The sequence below is a fragment of the Mirounga angustirostris genome, unplaced genomic scaffold (genome assembly GCF_029215605.1).
Source record: "Mirounga angustirostris isolate CCGP_5_RB_7025 unplaced genomic scaffold, mMirAng1.0.hap1 SCAF_15, whole genome shotgun sequence".
Taxonomy (NCBI): domain Eukaryota; kingdom Metazoa; phylum Chordata; class Mammalia; order Carnivora; family Phocidae; genus Mirounga; species Mirounga angustirostris.
Genome location: NW_026991723.1, coordinates 28,777,127 through 28,798,324, shown reverse-complemented (window position 1 = coordinate 28,798,324; position 21,198 = coordinate 28,777,127). Strand labels below are relative to the sequence as shown.

The following is a 21,198-nucleotide window of genomic DNA, read 5'->3' as shown; positions in this document are numbered from 1 at the left end:
ATGTCTTTTACGTTACTATTTCCTTATACGTAATTCCTGCTCGCATACTGTGGGAGCAGTCTAAATAGTATTGCTCATTTTGAGCCATCAAGAGGAAAGAAAGTTGGCTTTCAATTGCACACAGGAGGGTCTGGACCCTGAAATCTTGGCTTTTTCCTGGAATTTCCCACACAAAGTCAAGAGAGAATGTCAGAGAGTTGGTCTATTGGGCAGGCCAGAGTAGCATTTTGCCCAGGATGAAGTAATGTCTACAGTCTCTTACTTTTGCACAGAAAAATGAAATCAGATACTATGTGAGGGCACAGAGAGTTTTTAACACCTTTCACTTGTTCATATGCTTCTTCTCTTACATTTGTAAGGAGCTTAAGTTAGTTTTGCTCATTTATTTGAGGCTTTCCATAAAAAGTAAGTGGAATGTTTTATTTTTCTAGGAAGCAGGAATACACTAAATTAGACCCTGCAAAAATAAAATAACACTAAACAAAAGAATTGCCAGACAGGGAAAAACAAGCTGTAGTATGCCAGTTTTTTCTTTTAAAATCTATTGAGCCTAGAGAAAAGGCATATAAACTCTAAGCAGAAGCATAACTGCAGAAATGACCCGGAAATCATTTTTACTATTCAGTAGTGCTTTTAAATGCTCCCTCCATGAACATATTACTTCTATCTGATTACACAGAACACATTTATTCAACCAAGTATCGAGCACCTATTACATACAAAGCACTTTTTTGGGCGTGGGGTCTCTGTGCTTAATAGTCGAGCTACATTTCGGCAGAGAATATAGGCCGATGATAACACACAGGCTAACATTTCTGCCCGCCCGAATGAAATTATGCTAAGGAAGTTAAATAATAAAGGAGCCAAACAAGTCAATCTAAATCTATAGCTTTGATGTAGCCTTCTTGAAAAAAAGGTGGGTGACTTCTAGCTAATAAAATTCTTATGATGGTCATCAAGCTACAATCTAAACCATTAGCCTTCTTTTAATAAACAGCTAGGAGGAATGATTTCCCCCATGTAGCAAGAACTCAGAGGTCCGTCTCCTGATTTCCATCCCCTGCTGAAGGGCTGCTGTCATTTCTGTCGCTGGTATCTGCCTCATTACATTATGCTGCTCCCAGGTGCTTTGCTGTTTTCGGGAAATCAGCTGGTGCCCGGCAAATGTGCTAATCACGTCGATGTGTTATTGTGATGGAAACTGTGACTTGTGGGTCGGGTTTTCGGCTAGTGTTTTCAAGGACAGCTCATCGTTTTAAAAGGGCACTGTGCAGAGTGGAGGTCCTAGGAGACCAATCTACAATCTAGAAAACAACTTGGAAAGGAAGTAGTATCATCTTGTAGCCACATACTCTTTTCCTCTAAGGAGTGCAGGGATATTTGGAGACATTATTCCATCCTCAGGGTCTGGCTAAGAGCTCTGTTAGTACTCTTTCCTGGTTGTCCTTTGAAAAAACCCAGCTGTGGACTGCAGGGGAACTGCAATATTAGGCATAGATTTTTTTCCTACTCTAGCTCAATCCTCCCTCCATTTAAATTGGTAAAGTCTGCTCCGTGATATCGTGTAAGGATAAGTAGTATGAATGGAAGCCCATGCTACTGCATAAGTATAAGTGGTATGAACATAAGCAAATCGCAATTAGCATCTGCTTCGTTACAACTCTGCCCTGAATTGGTAATTCTGAAAAAAAGATTCACAGATATATTCCTATAAGTATGAATATGTTCCATGGAAATTTTAATGTCAATTCTTATGTTAATTTTTTTATAATCTTCAACTAGACAGACAATGACAGACAGATACCAAAGGGGTCAGAAGGCTTTTTTTCTGTAAAGGGCTAGTCAGCAAATATTTTAGGCTTTGCAGGCCATATAGTCTTTATTGCAACAGTTCAGCTCTGCCACTGCAGCATGAAAGCAGCCATAGGCAATGGCCATGTTCCAATAAAACTTTATTTACAAAAACAGGCAGTGGGCCGGATTTCGCAAGCAGGCTGGATCATCCAGATATAACTGAGGACTACCAAACAACTTCAGAGTTCACATCTGAATTAGTGTATAGGACTGCACAGGGACATGCAGCGCTGCTTTAACTATTGAGAGATAATGAGAAAAGAACATAAGGTGTTGTTTTTGGTGAGTAAAGGCTAGATGACATCACAGTATGCTGTGTAAACAAAAGCTTTATAACACATGAAAGAAAAGTGGTGGAGAACAAGATCATCACGTGGCTCAGGGTAGAAGAGATACCAATAAGCTCAACAGAACCTTCATGAAGCTGTCAGCACTACATTCATATTGTGAGGGACAATTTCATTTCAGTAAAATATTAATCTTTACATTAAAATTGAGTTGCTTATTTGATTTTTATTGATTTAATAGTTTGGTCTATGTTTAATTTATATTTTATCTTGGCTTTATAGATGTGTAAGAGTTACTATATAATATTATTATATTATAATATGTAATATTACACATATAATATATAAGAGCTTATGCCTAGTCTTGTATTTATACTTTCTAAAATATCATTCTAATACAAATAATTTAAGTGAACTCCAGTGAATCAGATTTTTTTTCCCCTTTGAAAAGATAAATAATGCTCAACTTTGAGAAACACTGCTAAACATAAGCCTTTACATGGGAACTGCAGGGCCAAATCATGCATGAGGAAGAATGTAGCCTTGGTGAAGCGGGGCTAGGGAGAGCCACACAGCATCGTGGGAGGTGTAGGCAACACAAGTAAACCACAATAGATAGCAGTGGAGTCTGGAGGAGTCCGGCTATCAGTGCCTGCTTGAGATTGTCGTGTTCATGTACTCAATCAATTCAGCATGTCACGGGTAGAAAAAGATCCTATGTGAGTCCAGCAGAACTTCATTAGACAACTGGCAAGGAGACACCGGAGCCTGGATATAGGAGCTGTGTGCTTCAGTAACCTCTCATGTGATGAACGGAGAGAGGGTTTCAGGCAGCACACAAGCGGACAGTGAATGGAATGACGGGAAATCCACAGACTTTCTCCTGTCTGTTGGTACATACCAGAGAGGAAAGCCATGAGCACTATAAGAAAAAATACTCAAAATAAAGGTCAAAGAAAACATTGTTTTAAGGACTCAGAGGAAGAACAAAGCCTCAGAAATCAATTTACTACAGAAATGAAAACAAGCCTAGGAAACTGGCATTCCCATTATGATACGACATAACTTCTATGAGAAAGTAGTAAAAAGCCATGAGAAGACAACAGGCTGAGACAGTGTAACAGAGTAAGACCAAAAGACAACAAAGTAACAAGATAAAAAATAGGAGGAAGGATTGCAAGATACTGTTACAGTAACAACTTAAATCTGTAATGTAATTACTAAAAAACAAAATGTCTCTATAGAAAATCAGTGTTACAGAGTATAAATAAAACATGAAAAGGCAAGGAGCGCCTGCGTGGCTCAGTCGGTTGGGCATCTGCCTTCAGCTCAGGTCATGACCCCGGAGTCCTGGGATGGAGCCCCGTATTGGGCTCCCTGCTCAGCAGGGAGTCTGCTTCTCCCTCTCCCTCTGCCTCTCCCACTGCTCCTGCTCTCTCACTCACTCACTCTCTCAAATAAATAAAAATCTTAAAAAAGAAAGAAAATTAAAGAAAAGAAAAGGCAAGCCATACAGACTGGGAGAACATATTTGCAATACACACATCTGACAAAGGGCTTGTATCTAGAGTCTATAAAGTAGTCCTACAATCCAATAATAAAACAACCTAAAAACCCACATTAAGTAAATGAGTAAGTGACTTGAAGAGATGTTTTTTAAAGGAAGATATAAGAATGTACAGTAAGTACATGAAAAGTTGCTCACCATCACTAGTCATCAGAGAAATGCAAACTAAAACCACAAGGAGACAGTATTTTACACCCAGCTGGAGGGCTGAAATTAAAAGGACTGACAACACCAAGTGTTTGCAAGGATGCACAGCAGCTAGACTCTCCTACATTGCTAGTGGAATATAAAATGATTCAGTCCCTTTGAAACTAGTTTGGCAGATACTTACAAAGCTAAAATATACATATATGATCCAGCAATTGCACTGTTGGGTTTTTACCCAAGAGAAATGAAAATCTATATCCACAAAAAGGCTTATACATGAATATCCACAGCATATTTTTTTGTGATGGCCAAAAACAATTCAAATGTCTCTCAGGAGGTGAGCAAATTTAAAAAAACAAACAAAACAAAACAAAACAAAAACTGCAGTTTACTCATATAATTGGTGACTATTCATCAATTTCTTTATTAAAAAAAAAATTTAAGTAAACTCTACCCCAACATGGGGCTTACACTTAAAACCCTGAAATCAGAGTCACATGCTGAGCCAGCTAGATGCCCCCATCAATTTCTTTAAAAGAGAATAAACTATTGCCACCTATAACAATATGGATGCATGTCACAAACATGTAGAGCCAAAGAAGGCTGACACAAAAAAGTACACACAGAATAACTCCATTTATATGAATCCACAGGAGAGGTAAAAGTAGACTACAGATACAGAATTCAGATCAGTGGTTGACTAATATGGGGTTAGGGGACAGATGGCAGAGGCACAGGGAATTTCCAGGGTACCAAACATAGTCTACATCTTCATTGGGATGCTGATTAATTACATACGTGTATATATTTGTCAAACCTCATGAGCAAGACTTAAACTGTGTGCATTTTATTATATGTAAGTTATACTTCAATAAAGTTGATTTTTAAAAAATGGTACCCACAACTAGCTATGTTCTAGGAAGTTTTGAATTACATAATTAAAAAAAATTCTACGAGTCTCTAGGCAGGAAAATCAGACTACTTTCAGAGAATAAAAAAAAAAAAATACCAGATTTCTCCTCAGAAATTCTAAGGGATGATAATGAAAATGTTTACAGTCAATTTAAGAGGGAAAAAAAGTCTTAAGAATTTTATACCTAGCCAAGGATTGTTCATAACTGAATATAACAAAAAACCAACCTAAATATGGGAGGGCTCAGAAAATATACCACATATCCACCCTTCCAGAAAAAAAATACTGGGGCACCTTGATGGCTCAGTCGGTTGAGGGTCTAACTCTTGATATTGGCTCAGGTCATGATCTCAGACTTGTGAGATCAAACCCCATGCTGGGCTCCATGCTGGGCATGGAGGCTACTTGGAATTCTCTCTCCCCCTTTCCCTCTGCCCCTTCCCCCCCTAAAAATACATATATATAAAATAATATATATATATATATATAAGCCATTTCCCAGCTGAGAGATGATTCAAACTTAAGGGCTCAAAAATAAAGAAAGTCTAAATACTTACTACAAATATGTTTTGAAACTGAACAAAAATATAAAACAGGAATTGTAATTCCTAGAAGAGAAGATATAAGACAAAAACAAAGTATAAAGATAATATCAGTCCCAAGCTACAAACTGTATTAATTAAAACTGGGGAATGTGAGTGAGGGAAGATGAGAGAAGTAAATGCCCATTAAGTTTATTATTTGATTTAGACCCAAGTCAAGAGCTATCAGTTAACTAAATTGTGAAACAGCCATTTATGGAATACTCTGTAGTCATAAAAATAATGAGGAAGCTCTTTATTATGTTCAGATATGAAATTAGCTATAAGATAAATTTATTCTAAAGGAGAAAGCAAAATACAAAAACAGTGTGTATAGCATGCTATGATTTGTGCAACAAAAAAGGAAAAACTATACTATACACAAAAGAAATTGGTCACCTTGATTGCCTTAGGGGGCAGTTCCTGAGTAGCTGGAAATTAGGAGCAAAAAGAAGACTTTCTTGCAATTTTCTTGTCCTTTGCTCATTTGTAAAGAAGCCATGTATTTGTGACCCATTTTTTAAAAACATTTTTAAATGTATTATTTGTTTTGTTTTGTCTTGACTTGGAGAATCAAGTTAACACTCACTGAAGACTCCAGTACATGAATAAATCTAGTTTCTAATAAAGGAGAAATCACAAATCAAAAGAGTATGCTTATCATGATGAGCGCTGAGTAATGTATAGAATTGCCGAATCACTAGATTGTACACCTGAAACTAATGTAACAGTGTATGCTAACCATACTGGAATTAAAATAAAAAACTTAATTTAAAAAAAGGAGATTTTACAAGTTAGCAAAGATCTAATAAATGATCTCGGAGCAAATGGTTTCCTATTTGGGAAAAAAAAAAGTTTAGTTCTCATTTCACAACCCTGACCAAATAAACTGCCAAGAGATTAGAGAGTTATATTACAAAAATTAAACTGAAACTTAAAAATATTAGAACAAAACAGGTGAATCTCAGAACAGCAAAAAACTTTCTAAGAGAAACTTGACAGGTTTCACTACATAAAAATTAAAATCTCCTATAAATCAAAAACATTATATGAAATTAAAAGGCATACTATAAACTGGGTACAATACTTTTCACAAACATCATAAGAGATTAATATCTTTATTTTATTTTATTCTTTTATGTAGGAAACTAGGTTACAGATTTACTTAATGTTAAGTCTGTGACAAGAGGAGCCCCCAGAAGGAAACGAAGACCAGAAGAAACCATTTGCCAGTGCACTTTTCTGCTGCCTTTGATGAAGAGTGGACAGTCAACTCAGGAACAGCGAGAGGGAAGAGATGCATAGGAGAAGGTATGTGGGGAGGTGCTCGGAGCTTCCATGCTTTCTTCCAGCATCTTCACATTTAGCACCCTGGAAGCTCCAATATCTTTATTTTTTTTAAGAGCCATTCAAATTAAAAGATGAAACAAACTTTTGAAAGCCTCACTAAGGCCTCAGAATAAAAATGGGCAAAAGAAGTAAAGAGTTAATGACAATGGTTAAGAAACGTCGGAGGACAAGTGGAACTTCATTGATAATTGAAATAATCCAATTAAAGAGAGACCTTCTCTTGCTGAACAGACAGGTGATGCTCTCGGTAACTGGGACCCTCATAGCTACTCATGGGAGTGTAAATTGGTACCTTTCTGGAAAAGAACTTGAAAAATGTACAAACATGTTCAAAACCTTTGACTCAATAATTCTCATTTTATACAAACTATCTCCTCAGGAGTTCAATACAATATAATAAGAAAAAAAAAAAACCCTGGAAACAATAAAAATGTCTAATAATATGGAAACATTACATAAAATCTGATATGCCCATACAAGAAAATTATTATGCAGACAATAAAATCATATTTTTGAAAAATACATAGTGACCTGGAAAACATTCAAGATCTATTCAAGTGAAATAAGTGGAATATAAAACTGTTATATGCTAGGATGACCGTTTTGAAATGATAACATGTAGTATACATACAGATTTTAAATAATGGAGGGAAATGAAGCAAAATGTTAGCAACCATTTTCTCTAAAATTATTTTTTATTACTTTTGCTTTTCTATAAATGTTAAAAGAGTTTCTATAATAAGTACATGGGAGGAGACACAATATTTTAAATGAAGAAATAACACAATTAGAAAAATTTTACCTGGAGTTAACACGCTCTGGATCTCGACTGAAAAAGTTAATTATTGCAATAAGCAAGTGATTCGCAGACAAAACCTTGATGCATTAGCACTTGCCTTCCATCTTTCTTACACACCTTTGGTTCAGAGCCAAATGGGCAAACAGTGTGCAGAACAGATGCCTTAGCAGGACAACTCCAGGGGGCCAGCCAACAGGAAGGAACTCTATTGCCTGGGATAATGAATAACCTTACTGAACTACAGACAAGTTAACTGTAATGAATGGTGTTTCCATGACACACTTGCCTGCCCAAAAGTCTTCAACCAGGACCACCCACTTAAGGCCCACAAACCACCAGGTGAAAGCAACTCCCAAAATAATCTAGGAATTGATAACTCTGGCATGAAGAGCCCCCCATCCCATGTCCCGACTCCCAAGTGCCCCTCCCCATCCCCTGCTATTTTCTCTGGCAAAATGTTTTTAGTATGTTCATTCCAACCCAACTCATAAAGGAGCTCTTTAAAGTTGAGAAAAACATTGCGTACTGGATCCCTGGGTCCAGCATGTGTGCACTACAGAAAGAAGCACAGGAACACATGTACAGTACCTTCCCGAAGCTGTGTTGGCTTGGCAGAATTTTCCCCACTCATTAAAACAACAAAAGATGCAGCTGCTCGAACTGTAGCCTGCCATGTTGACATGGCAACGGGTGGCTCCTGGCATGGAAAAAGGGCCCTGTTGTTTATGGGAGATCCCATAGTATAAACACATGGCCTGCATAAGAAAGACAAAGAAACAAAAGGGGGGAATCTTTAAATGAGTTGTCACTTTTCTCACCACCATGGTAGTGAAGGTTAAGTTGAGCTTTCACAGAGAAAACATTTGAGGCTTTGTAGTTGACTGGTTTCAAAGCATTTTGAACCGAAACTGCCAAGGGCTGGCTATGTGAATAGTCGAGTAGTAATTTCTCCCAAATGAATTACTTAAATATGTAAAGAGAGGTTTTTTTTTTAAAGGGAAAAATATTTTTTTGGATAAAGCTTTAAATACTAGTCTGCCAATTTAAAATTTATACTACCCTTGCCCCTCCCCTTAGGCTCTTACACCTTCAAAAGAAAAGAAGTTTGAGAGACATTCTTACAAACCTTTTGGAAAACATTCTGGAAAAGAAAATATGTTTGGAGATATATTAATGCTTGGAAAAACAAGCTGGTGGTCTCAAATCCAGTTGCTGGCGGACAAATACCCCCAATCCTGGAAACTACCATCTCAAATGGAACCCTTGTGGGAAACCTTGTGTTCTTGGAGGCCAAGAACAGGGGTTGGGCATATAAACAGGACTGTAGGTCACAACAACCGGGCTTGTGATGGGAAGGCCAAGTGTAGAGTCATTACAAACCGAGTGTAGGAAACCAAATGGTATGACGTTAGGGCTCGTTCTGCTACAATTAAAAATTACAAACCCACCCATACCGAGAATGATCCTTTCCGTGATTAAGTCAGAGGACAGCGACAGTAAAGATCTATGAGATCAAAAGAACCCATTCTTTTGACACCATAGAGTTGAAGGCACAAGGGTGACCCTCAGGAAGATGTCTTAAGAAAATGTCTCCACTTTTTGCTTTTTAGGAATTATGACAAATATGATGTAGTTTTAATCAGCTTGATTTATAGAGTAAATGAATAGAGCACAGCACTAACTCTCTTGGGTAAACTGGTTTTCCTTTTTCATTAGCATCGTTATGACTGAACATTTATTGTGTTCCTAAAACGTGCAGGAACACACAGAATGCTGGTCCTACTCCGTCAGGGCCCAGTAAGGAAAAGACACACCAGTCTGGATTTTAACAAACAGGTGATTTAGGGGGCTGGCGATCCAAGTGATAGAAGAGCTGAGAAGCCAAACGGGGGAAAGTGAGGCAACCCAGGGATCCAACCCAGAGATCAGCCCAAGGGTAAGTAGCAGAAGCCAGAGTCACGGTGGGGACTGTCCAATGGGCGCTGGGACCAGAGAAGACAAAGTCACTGCTGGAGATGCCAAGGGAAATAGGGAGGCGGAAAGAAATACCTTGTTTCTCACCAACTCTTGCTCTCAAATTTTCCCCCACTGCACTACATGGGCCAAACTTAGTAGGAAGCAGAAGACAGGGGAGCCTGGGAAATGAGGTTCCTTGCCATCCAGAGATCACAACAAGAGCAGAAATTGGACCTCAGAGCAAACAAGCTGTTGCAGTCTACCTATCCTAGCACTGTATATGCTATGATAACTCGCAGGTCTAATACAGGGCAGGGAAAGATTAGAGATTCAGGAGACTGTAGTCCTGGCCAACTTTTTAAATGACTTGACCTCTGTGAGTCACATGTCAAATGCAGATGGGAGACAGAGAGCTGACCTCTATCCTGGGCCATAAACCTATCATTCTGATCCCAAGATTATAAATCTAAGAACAAAAGTAAATTTTCATAGAAGACCCAGAATCTCCCACCAATGAGTTCCCAACTCCCACCTTAGTCCCCTGGGGCCCTTGGTCAACTGAATTAATCTTAGTTAACCGTGCAGCCTCAGGCTGTTGAAGAACCTAATGAGGAAGACTACTAGGGTTGATTCCTCCCAGGTGGGGCTGCTAGTGGTGGGTGCATGATGGGAGGGGTGCTGTCGCAGCTCAAGTAATTAAGGTATGCCTACTTCTGAAAATTCTATTAAGTGTTTTGCTTTATCCCCAAATGCCCATCTTAGACAAGGATCTCAAGGAGGAAAAGTATCATCAGTGGAAACAGGGTGTATTCCCACTGGCCAAATGGCAGGTGTAACTCCTGCTTCCTCTGACAATGGCAGATACTGAGAATCGAGGCTGTCTTTCTCACTGAAGCAGAATGGATCCCCCAACTTTTCTCAGTTCAAGAGCTCTACTTCCAATCTAAGTAGCCACTTCTAAGTAGACTCGTGGAGTTAAACTATTTGTGAGACTTACAAGGAAGTTGCAGACGCTTGCCTAGAGAGATTTCCTAAGACTTTCTCTACCTCAGGCAAAAAGGGGAGCTGACCTCATATCATGGTCTTAAGTCCCAGTGATGTGGGGTACAAAGACAGAAGGAAATGTAGATAAAATTAAATGTCCTTATAACCTGCAGCCCATTGACAAATACTTGAGACAGGCAGAGAATGACATTCCTCCAGAAACTCCCAAGGGTCTTAATGTTAATGCTTTGCTAGAGGGAAAAGCAACCTTAGCTTGACAATAGCTAGGCCTCCAGGATCCTGTGAGTCTTCTCTAGCATATGAAAGTCCTTTTGGAAACTTCCCTTTGTCTTTAATTACCCCAACTCCAAGTATATAATCAGCCATTCCTCACTACCCAAGTGCAGCCCTTTCTGCCCAGGGTCTTGTTGTGCTGTATTTATTTTTTAAATTAATTTATTTATTTGAGGGTGGGGAGAGGGAGAGAAACTCAAGCAGACTCCACACTGAGCCCTGACGCAGGGCTTGATCCCATGACCCTGAAATCAGACCTGGGCTAAACCAAGAGTCGGACACTTAACCAACCGCGCCACCCAGATGCTCCCTGTACCCGTACTTTAATCAAACCACCTTTTTGCACCAAAGAGGTCTCCAGAATTCTTTCTTGGCCGTTGGCTCTGAACCCCAACATTTCCCCAATTGGTCAAGTCTGAAAGCACCTGTGCTCTCTTGCTGTTGTGCTCAGCACCTGGTTTCTGTAGGGTGACTCTGTTGTTACAGATCTTCCCCTTCCCTGCAGAGGGAATGAATCCTCCCTGAAAGACTGGCTTGCCAACAGGTTTGCTCTCCTTCTCCCTATATATAAAGTTGCATTCGGCCTGTGCCCTTAAGTATGTGGTCACCAAGGCTTCTCCCATCAGCCTCCACACCTCCACAATCAGATTTAAGATGAGATCATATCTGAGAAACACAGCAGAGGAAGAATCAGATGGACTTAGTGCGTTGCTGAAGGAGAGGGAGAAGGAAAGCCTCTCTGAAGCAGCTGGCCTCTAAGTTGGCCCCCAATGCCCCCTGCCTCCTGGTATTCATATCCTTATGGAGTACCCTCGCACATTGTACCAGGGTTGGTCTGTGTGACCAATAGGATATGGCAGAACAGCTGTCGCTTCTGAGAACAGAGAATTTAAAAATCTGTGCCTTTCATTTTAGGGGTTCTTCTGTCACTTGCTCTGGGGGGAATCCAGCTGCCATGTCAAGACAGTACTCAAATAGGCTACGGAGGGGCCCATGTGCTAGAAAGAGAGACCTCTGGCCCACAGTCAGTGAGGACCTGAGCCTGTCGACAACCACGCAAATGCATTTGGAAGAGAATCTTCCAGCTGCGGTCAAGCCTTGAGATGCCTGTGGCCCTGACAGATAGCTGACTGCAACCTTGTAGGAGATCCTGAGCCAGAACCACCCAGTTAAGCTGTTCCTGGATTCTTAACCCTCAGAAACCGTGTGAGATAATAAATGTTTGTTCTTTTAAGCTATTAAGTTTGGGGTGATTTGTATGCAGCAATAGATAACAATTTTCTCAGGTTTCTGGCTCAGGTGATAAGATGGATTGTGAAGCAATTAAATAGGAAAGTCAAGATGACAAGCAGGATCACAGGAAGGGACAAGGGAAAAGGAGAGTCCCTATTTAATTTGCGCATACAGGGCTTTGCACACCCTATGACAGAGGACATTGTATGGACACAGAGATCATTCTTTTCTAAAGTACAAAGAGTATAGTGTTCGGCAATGGGACTGAGTGTCTGAAACTGGACCGATCACAGAAAATTGAGGAATGATGGGTTTATGAACTGAGTATTGATGCTGCCCGCAGATTTGAGTCTGGGTACCACCCACAAATCAGGGAGTGTGTGTGGGAGGAAATCCTCCCATTGGCTAGATATTTAAAAAGCATGTTATCACCATCCTTTCCTCTCCCATTCTGGATTTTTTCCCCTCTGAGTGGTCTAGTTCTAGATATTCCGTTCTAGAGTTCTGTCCTGACCCCCCCTGGCATCCTCTCAAAGGCTCTTTCTACCAGACTGTCCCTGGGCACATGAATTCTCGCACCATGGGGATTAGTTACCTGGCCATGCCCCCAAGAAGTTCTCGCCTCCCAGCCCCCTACTGTCCTCACAATTCTCTTCTGCGACCTCCTCTTTACGCCGCTGGGCATCCTTGCTGCTAAAATCTATGTGTGTTCTTTCTTGCTTTCTGTAGAGGCTGGAGCAATGGAATGTAGAGCAAGGCAAAAGAGCCCAGAGTGACCACCTGGCTGAATACAAACGGGCCCATCAGGCCACCCACCTCAAAATATCCATAAGCCCTAACAAACCAATGGGCTACTTACAACCAGGCACAGGTATCAAAAAACGGAAAATTCCATACATCCCCATACCTCCTCACCTTCCCCCTTTAAGTCCAGCCCCACCCACCACTGGCAGACAGTCTCTCTTTTGCGGTCCTGCCTGCCGCCTCACCCTTGTAGTGTATTCAATAAACTTCTTGCTCCTTTGTTCTGCCTCCAGAGAATTCTGCACCACCTGTGCCGCCAGTCCCCACCCGATAGGGACGCCCCACATCTGGGGGCCCCCATCGGAATGGGAGAGACACCACACTTCCCTCTGGTCTCCAGAGCTGTAACTCTGAAAGTGTTAACAGCCCCATCTATAAATATAGCCACGCCTGATACAAGACTCAATCGTTTTCTCACTGGAATGTTTTCACAAATAGGAAAATAATCACCTAGGCAAAATTTCTTGAAAACGCAGATTATCTTCCTGCTCCCAGCCTACTCCTTTCTTGGCCTTTTCCCCTTTCTCAGTTGCAGCCTCCCTCCTTCCTTCCCAACAAGCCTACACCAAGCACCAATGACTTCATAAGCAATGGCCTTTGGAGCTTTTACAACCTGATATCCTTATGCATGTCACACAACCTCGTGTAAAGTTAAGTGACTACATATGTTTTATTTATTTGTGAGAGAGAGAGAGCACAAGCAGGGGGAACAGCAGGCAGAGGGAGAAGCAGACTCCTCGCTGAGCAAGGAGCCCGATACGGGACTCGATCCCAGGACCCCGGGATCATGATCTGAGCCGAAGGCAGACGCTCGACCAACTGAGCCACCCAGGCATCCCAAGTGACTATATTTTTAACAGAGATGAAAACTTAACCTCTGGATAAAACTCTAGTGGTGGAATTTGAGGCATCTGACAAAAAAGTGGGGAATGGGTGAATGTAGGGACTTCACTGAGTCATAAAAATCATACTCCCCACATGGTGATTCAAGAATCAAGATGGCTCCCATCATACACACCTACAAATGAGAACTACAGAGAGCTGATTTCCTGTCCCCACACCCTGTGGCCCAAGAGGGGAGGAAAATCTATGCGCATTTATAAATACGCTCTGCAGCTATCTGGATGTGTAATCACTGAAGTAAATGCAGCTGTGTTTATTCAACATGCACAGCCTTGCACCTCGGCCATGTTGCTAAAACGCTTATGGGACAGATGTGCAGGCGCCAGCCTCCAATGCTCATAACTTCATTATTTCCAGACTCAATAATTCCTTCCAGCACACAGAGGAAAACTCTCTCATACCAGGGCTCATCCCACATGCCCTGGGATAAGCCACCCAATGAAAGGCTCCCTGGGGAGCTCAGTTAAACTACATAGGAGTTGTGGGGGTGGGGAGGACACTGAAAAATCAGAAAGAAAATGGAAAGACAGCGTGAGAGCAGACTCATGACTTGCTGCCATTAAAGAACTTCTAAACTGAGGAAGAACTTGTCAGAATAGCTACTACCTCAGCTTGATACATGTTTGTGTTCGTGCAGTGATTAAACAAGGACGAGACACACTAACTATGCTGCTATGGTCTGAATGTGTCCCCCTCAAATTCCTATATTGAAATCCTAATGCCGATTTGACTGTTGGGATTAGGAGGTAGGCCCTCTGGGAGGTGCTTAGGTCACATGAGGATGAGGATCTTATGAATGAGATTGATGCCCTTATAAAAGAAGCCCAACAGAGCTCCTTAGCCCCTTCCCTCATGTGAGGACACAGCCAAAAGTCAGCAGCAATCTGCAACCCAGAAGAGGGCTTTCATCAGAGCCTGACCATGCTGGCACCCTGATCTTGGACTTCCAGCCTCCAGGAACAGTAAGAAATAAATTTGTGGTATTTTGTCATCATAGCCCAAATGGACTAAGACATACACCTTCCAAGGTAAGAGGTCGGTGAACATTCACATGCTTGCTCATTTTCTTAAGGAGCCATCCATAAAGAAAACTTGTAGGGGATTGATTCAAAAATATATTTTATTTCTCTTCAGTTGACAACTACATGCATTTGTCTTTTTGCAGTCAGTGTGAAAAGGGGGTTATTCTTAATTTAAAAAATGTTTGATGTTCCACCACTTTCCATAAAATCACCCATTTTCAGAGACTTGGTACCACCATTCAGTGACTGGGGAGAGGGCTGCCTTAGGAGAAGCAGGCAGGAGGTGATGAGATGAGCCCAGAGTTGCCATGGGTGTGGCTTGTTGGGATGTTTTCCCACAATGAAGTACTGATCTGGTCACTGGAGGCCAGGAGGCCACAGATGTGACATTTCTGTGAGTCCGATTCTTTTAGAAAACTTGCCTGGGTTACAAAGTCTTCAGGCCTCCTCCAATTCCTTAACATCTCTTCTCCTTCCTGCACCTGATCTTTTGTAAGACTCCATGTTCTCATTAAACCCAAGTTACAAGCAAGCAACCCTCTTGCTTTCTTTGCCACAAAAACCAAGAGGCAGACTACTAAAGTAGGAAATGTCAACTATGACTCACTCTCTCTCCGCAACTCTACACACAGACCTTCCTTATTATATTCTCCTTCATGGCACAATTACCAAAACTGGGATCCCCAAATCATACTGGACATATGGCAGGTGCAAGGAGAATGCTGCTTGGACTCAGATTTTGTGAACAAAATGAACTGGACTGAATGGAAGTGGCTTTGAGTCAGAAATTCACCACTTTTTTTCAGCACAAGTGCTTTGGGTGCAAAACAGGCAAGCTGTTTATAAAGGCAAAGACAGTATTTCTCATTTGGAAGTCTCATCTGGAGATCTTAAGATGAAATCTCTTTTTAACACACGAGAAAATTAAGCCCCAGAGATGTAAAAGGCCTTATCTGAAGTCACACAGCTAATGGGCAGCACAGCTCAGACGAGTATTCTGGTCTCCTGGCTCTCACTTTCCAGGTTCTTTCCAACACACTATGCTCTTTGGTTAGGTCATTGTGATTTGTTATTTTCTACTGATGTTTGGTTATTCAGGGTTTTTCTATTTGGTTGGTTAGTCATTTGGGTTACTTGTGTAAATTAAGACAGTCCATCATTGCCTTTTCTCCTGTGACTTATCTGGGATTCTGGTAAATAGAGGTAGACCTAGAATCAAGGGGAGAAAGGCTAAAATAGAACCCTTCTAAACATTTTCAAGTTTGGGATTATCAATTTCTCCTGTAATCTTACAATGATATTATAGCATTAATGTGTACTTCCACTTCAGTTCTCATAAATTTTGTATTGGTTTCTTGAAGCAGGAAAGAAAAAAATGGATTAACTGTAGAAATGTTCCTTTTAGACCTGAAATCTTCCCAAAGATCTTCTGCTCATTCTTTTCAAACTTTCCTTTATAGCGAGATATTAAGCAATGAAACTATTTTCATGGGGGAAGAAAAAAACCATGTTTTAACATCTGGTTTTGATGTCAAACTAAAAATACTCCAAAAGTCTACACCTTCCTTGGTCCAACAGCTAAGTAATAAACATAATAGAGAAAAATCATTCTCTTTAGTATTTTGCCAACTTCATCCTGGTCTTGTCTAAAACAACATCATACTGATTTAAGGAACTTAAAATTTTTAATATTACTTTAAATTATAATGTATTTTCTTAGCCAGTTTCCTTATCTTTAATGACGATCCAAGTAAGTGGAGTTTTAAAAATGAATTTCCTATATTTAACTGAATTTCCACTCCATTCAACTCATGTTCGGTGATGTCATTAGCTTAAGCCCGGGTTCCCTAGACCACTTGGCCAGTTCCACAACTATTATAATGATCCTAAGGGAAAAGGGAACGGGTTACCAGAGAGAATGCTTTTAGTTTTAAATAACATTTTATTCAGTGGAATAGAAAAGTACATAAATTTTGAATTAAAGATTTCCATTTCTAAAAGTTTTTTTCTTAAGTATACTGAAGATCTAGAACCAAAAAGATATCAAGTCCCCTTTCTTCCCAGCTTAGCAACAACCTTAATACATTCTTGACTCTGTCCCTGTTCTCAAAGTTCTTCAAAATATTTTTAGAGGGCAGAAAAAAATCACACTACATGAAGTAAACAGGCTTTCCAAGAAGCATGTTGTATCAGACTATCATATATGTGTCTGTTTAGGTGGTCCTTTTTAAATGTCATCTCTAATCCAGTATCTACATGACAGTGGCCAGAAAGAACATTTCAGTTCAAGAACTTTCAAAATCCCACAATGACTAAGCCCCAGTAGGAAAATGTAGCTTTTATAACGATCAGGCACTTCATTTTAGAACTAGAATAGTAACGGGGGGAAAAGAAATTACTGACAATTATTGGAATACTCTTTTATAACTTCAAATACATTTTCAGTTCTCCAGAAAACATTGCCACTTGATAAAAACGGGAAGGCAGTCCTTACTTTTGTAAGAGATTTCAAGGTAGAAAGATGGTGACTGCTTTCCAGATTTGAAGTTTATTTTTTTAATAAACATTACTTTTGGTCAGGCTTAGATTTACTTTTTTTTAATTAACATATAATGTCTTATTTGTTTCAGTTAGGTTTACTCTTAAGTGCAAAGATAATACACAGATTTCCCATTTACCCCATACGCACTGTTATTAACATCTTATATTAGTGTATTTGTCACAACTGATAAACCAGTATTGATACATTATTAAAGTCTGTATTTATTCAGATTTCCTTGGTTCTCCCTAATGTCCTTTTTCTGCTCCAGGATACTACATTCCTTTTAATCATCATGTCTCCTTAGGCTTCTCTTGAATGTGAAGCCGTTTCTTAATACTTTCTTTGCTTATGTTGACCCTGAGAGGTTTTTTTTTTTAAGATTTTATTTATTTATGTGAGAGAGAGCACATGAGCAAGGGGAGGGGCAGAGAGAGAAGCAGACTCCCCACTGAGCAGAGAGCCCGACGTGGTGCTCAATCCGAGGACTCTGGGATCACTACCTGAGCCGAAGGCAGAGGGCTTAACCCTCTGAGCCACCCAGGTGCCCCAACATTGAGAGTTTTGAGGAGTACTGGTCAGGTATGTTGCTGAATGTCCCTCAACTGGGATTTATCTGATGTTTTTCTCTTGGTTAGACTGGGGTTATGGGTTTGGGGGAGGACAATCACAAAGATGTCATTTCATCACATCATACCAAGGATATACACTATATCAACATGACTCCTCACTTTGATGTTAACCTTGATCTCCTCACTGAGGTCATGTTTGTCAGGTTTCTACGATGTAAAGTCACTCTTATTTCTTAGCCCATACTTAATAAGGAGCAGAGTTATGTTCCACCTCCTTGAGGATGGAGTATCTACATAACTTGGACAACTTCTGTACCTTAGATATGTCTATTCTCTATTTGTTTATTTATTCAAATATTTCTTTATATTAATGTGAACTCATGAATACTTATTTTATACTTCAGGTCATCATCCAAAACTATTTTATATTGTTGCTCAGCTTTGGTCATTAGGAATTCTTTCCAATGGCTCCTTGGACCTTGGGCATATACCCTCAATTGTGGGCTACTATTGCTGCTGTTTGAGCACTTCCTTATTTTCTGGCACTACAAGATGCTCCAGGCTCATCTTGTATTATTTCCTACAGTCTTAGCCGTTCCTCCAAGAAGCCCTGGCTTCATTATTGGAGAGTGGTATTAGAAACCAAGACCCAGGCACTGTGCTTCTAGACCCTCCCATATGGCAAGCAAGGAAATTTACGTGTGCGTGCTAATCCTTGGAAAACACCTATTTATAATTATTTCTATAATGCAACCATCTGCATCCATCTTAAACTAAACATTAAACATGAGTTTATAGTGATGTCTCCAGTTCTAATCTATTACACCACAGAGATCATTCTAGCCTATTCCTCTTGCTCATCTGTAACCTCCCACTTCAACAGTGAGAAACCTGGCTCCCAGATTTACTTAATTTACTTAATTGCTCAATTCCAGTATACACATATGGTGGTACCAGAATTGTTAACTGGTACGCCCATAGGAAATAACTTTATCAACTACAGCACAGTATTTAGGCATAGCTCCTTTTGCCTTTAGTCTTACAAACTCCACTCATTTCCAAAGTGACTTAGGTCAGCACCTTTGCCCCCAAGCCCCTTCAGTGAGGTTGCTTCATACATTTTTAATATAATTTGATTGTTTTGTCACAATTTGCATTCCATCCCGGGATCCTTTGATCTCTTATTTATATATTATCAAACCAAATAATTTAAGTTTTATTTTCAACATGGGGTAGGGTGAGGGTGACAAGGGGAGAAGACACTGACAGAACTCAAAAGGGAAGGTATCAATTTAGAGATTTTCTTAAGTTTCTGTCTAATAACTGCTTAAAAATAGAAATTCACTGAAAGCTAATATATTTTTTAAATGTACTGAAATCTTTGCATACAATAAGGGACATGGTAAAGATCAAAAGTAAGAAATGTAGCTCCCTTTCACAAATGAAATACAGATTTTTTTCAAGGCGCTATCAGTAACTTTATTCAATTCTCCTAGTTGTAAAATGAGAATAAAACATTTTGTATCCGGGACTAAGAATGTAGGTATGCTGATAGTATTCTGCCACTCAAGGATAAAATGTAAGTTTCAGTAAAAGTAGACTCTATGCCTTGGAGAAAATAAGCTCTACCCAATTATAATTTTCACACAATTGTAAAATTTTATATATTTTCACACAATTATATTCATAAAGCTTTGTAACCCTGATGATTATTATCTGCTCTTATCACTAAGGAATATTTTCTGTCTAGCAACCTGGGATCCTTAGGCATTTTAAAGTCCTTAAAGTATCCAAACAGTTACCAATATACACCTAGATTTATTTGTAAGCATGTGGGAGAGTTGGTGGCCATTTATGGAAGATGATCTTGATTGTAATAAAATTACCCCAAAAAAAGACAAAAGGGAGAGAAAACATCTTTTGAGGATTTCTTCTGTAAAACAAAATTTATTATTCTTGTAAGGCTGCATATGTGCCATTTACTTACTAACATATAATCACGAACTCCCAAGGATACAGTTTAAACTCCTGCTATCATCATGCATTTTATTGAATTATCAGAAAAGGAGACATCACGAGTAAATCTGCCAAGTCAATCTTTGCAGGAAAAAGATGTGCCCTAGCACCTCTTCGGTTTCTTTATGGAAATCAGCATTTATCCGTAACTCATTCCTATTCAACACCTGACATGTAATAATGTAATTCACAAGTCTAATCTCTTTCTGGGTAGTGAGCACTGAGAAGAAAGCCATCTTTGAAGCCATTAATGAGTATTTCTTCCAACTACTGTCAATAGATTCTTCTTCCCCATTATTCTAATTCAGAAATGAAATATCTGGGAGTGTTAAAAACTATGATTTCCTAAATTAAGTATTCAGAAGCCATATTTAATTAAATCTTATTGAAAACCTTACCCTTAATAATTTCAAAAAACTTTAAAGATACAATAAGAACACCTGTTTCTTTCCCTCATGGTCTCACAAGAATATCCAATAAGTTATTTTATATATAAATCAGTATGCTTTTGTACTGGTGTAAGTTTGCACCAACCCTGCAATTTCTCAAAGGCTGCCTCAGACTCCAACAGAAATAAGACAAGAAATGAACTCATTCTCAGTGGGGCAGGAGACCAGGGCAGAGAAGTAAGACTGGAGGTAAGGAAAAGGATAATTAGAGCTCAAAGTCGAAGTGATGCTTAAAAAAAAAAAAATCTAAAAGGTTTTTGGGGGTGGGTTGGGGAAGAGATCTAAGCAATTTCCCGAGACCACCGCTTCTGTCAAGGGAGTCATGCTATAAAAGAAGGAGCTCAAAACAAGTTCATTGAGATCAGCATTCCTCCAGCCAAACTCTGCAATAATTACTGTATTGATCTGCAGTACATTAGCACAAACAGGTAAAATAATGAGGAATCAATGAAGTTTGATTTTAAAATTCTCAAATTCTAAGAACCCTGAACAACTGTTGGAAGAAGGGCAAGAAGAAAAGCACAAACGGCTGCCTGAACACCTCAACGCCTCATCAATCCCTTCTCTCTACACTAAAAACCCGGAGTCTCCTGGGGTCAAATGGGAAAAATCGCGGCCAAAGGAGCAAGTGTGCAGTCTTGGCAGGGCTATGTCACACGCCTCAGAAACAGACCTTTCCAGTGTTTGGGGGTTTGCACTATATGACAAGTGACAGAGTCCAGAGAGGCACGGCTGCCAAAAGACAGGTTCAGTAAGAAAGTCACAAAGCAGAGCTGGCTTTATTTGGAAGCCCTTGGCCAGGCTTCAGACTGACCCAACTTGGTGGCAGTTTATTCCCTCAGGGGGAATATGAAGGAACTTTGAGACAGTATTTGCTCAGAGACACATATCACTCCCATCTACAGCACTGAGGTCGCCAGCAGAGATC

The 21,198-nt window shown here is 39.9% G+C and overlaps 1 protein-coding gene across 22 annotated transcripts in view; it reads right to left on the bottom strand.

The window, feature by feature from the left end:
- Positions 1 to 21,198, bottom strand: part of AOPEP (aminopeptidase O (putative)) — a 354,373-nt gene that overhangs the window by 296,632 nt on the left and 36,543 nt on the right. For 20 of the 22 annotated variants that reach the window (XR_010407860.1, XR_010407861.1, XR_010407862.1 and 17 more), the window contains exon 3: positions 8,087 to 8,253. The exons of the other annotated variants lie outside the window; for them this stretch is intronic. Coding sequence is in view for 9 of the 20 variants with exons in the window: in XM_064579971.1 (XP_064436041.1) it covers positions 8,087 to 8,253 (167 nt within the window). In the remaining 11 variants the exon portion in view is untranslated. The remainder of the gene's footprint in view (positions 1 to 8,086; positions 8,254 to 21,198) is intronic. 22 annotated transcript variants of the gene reach the window in all.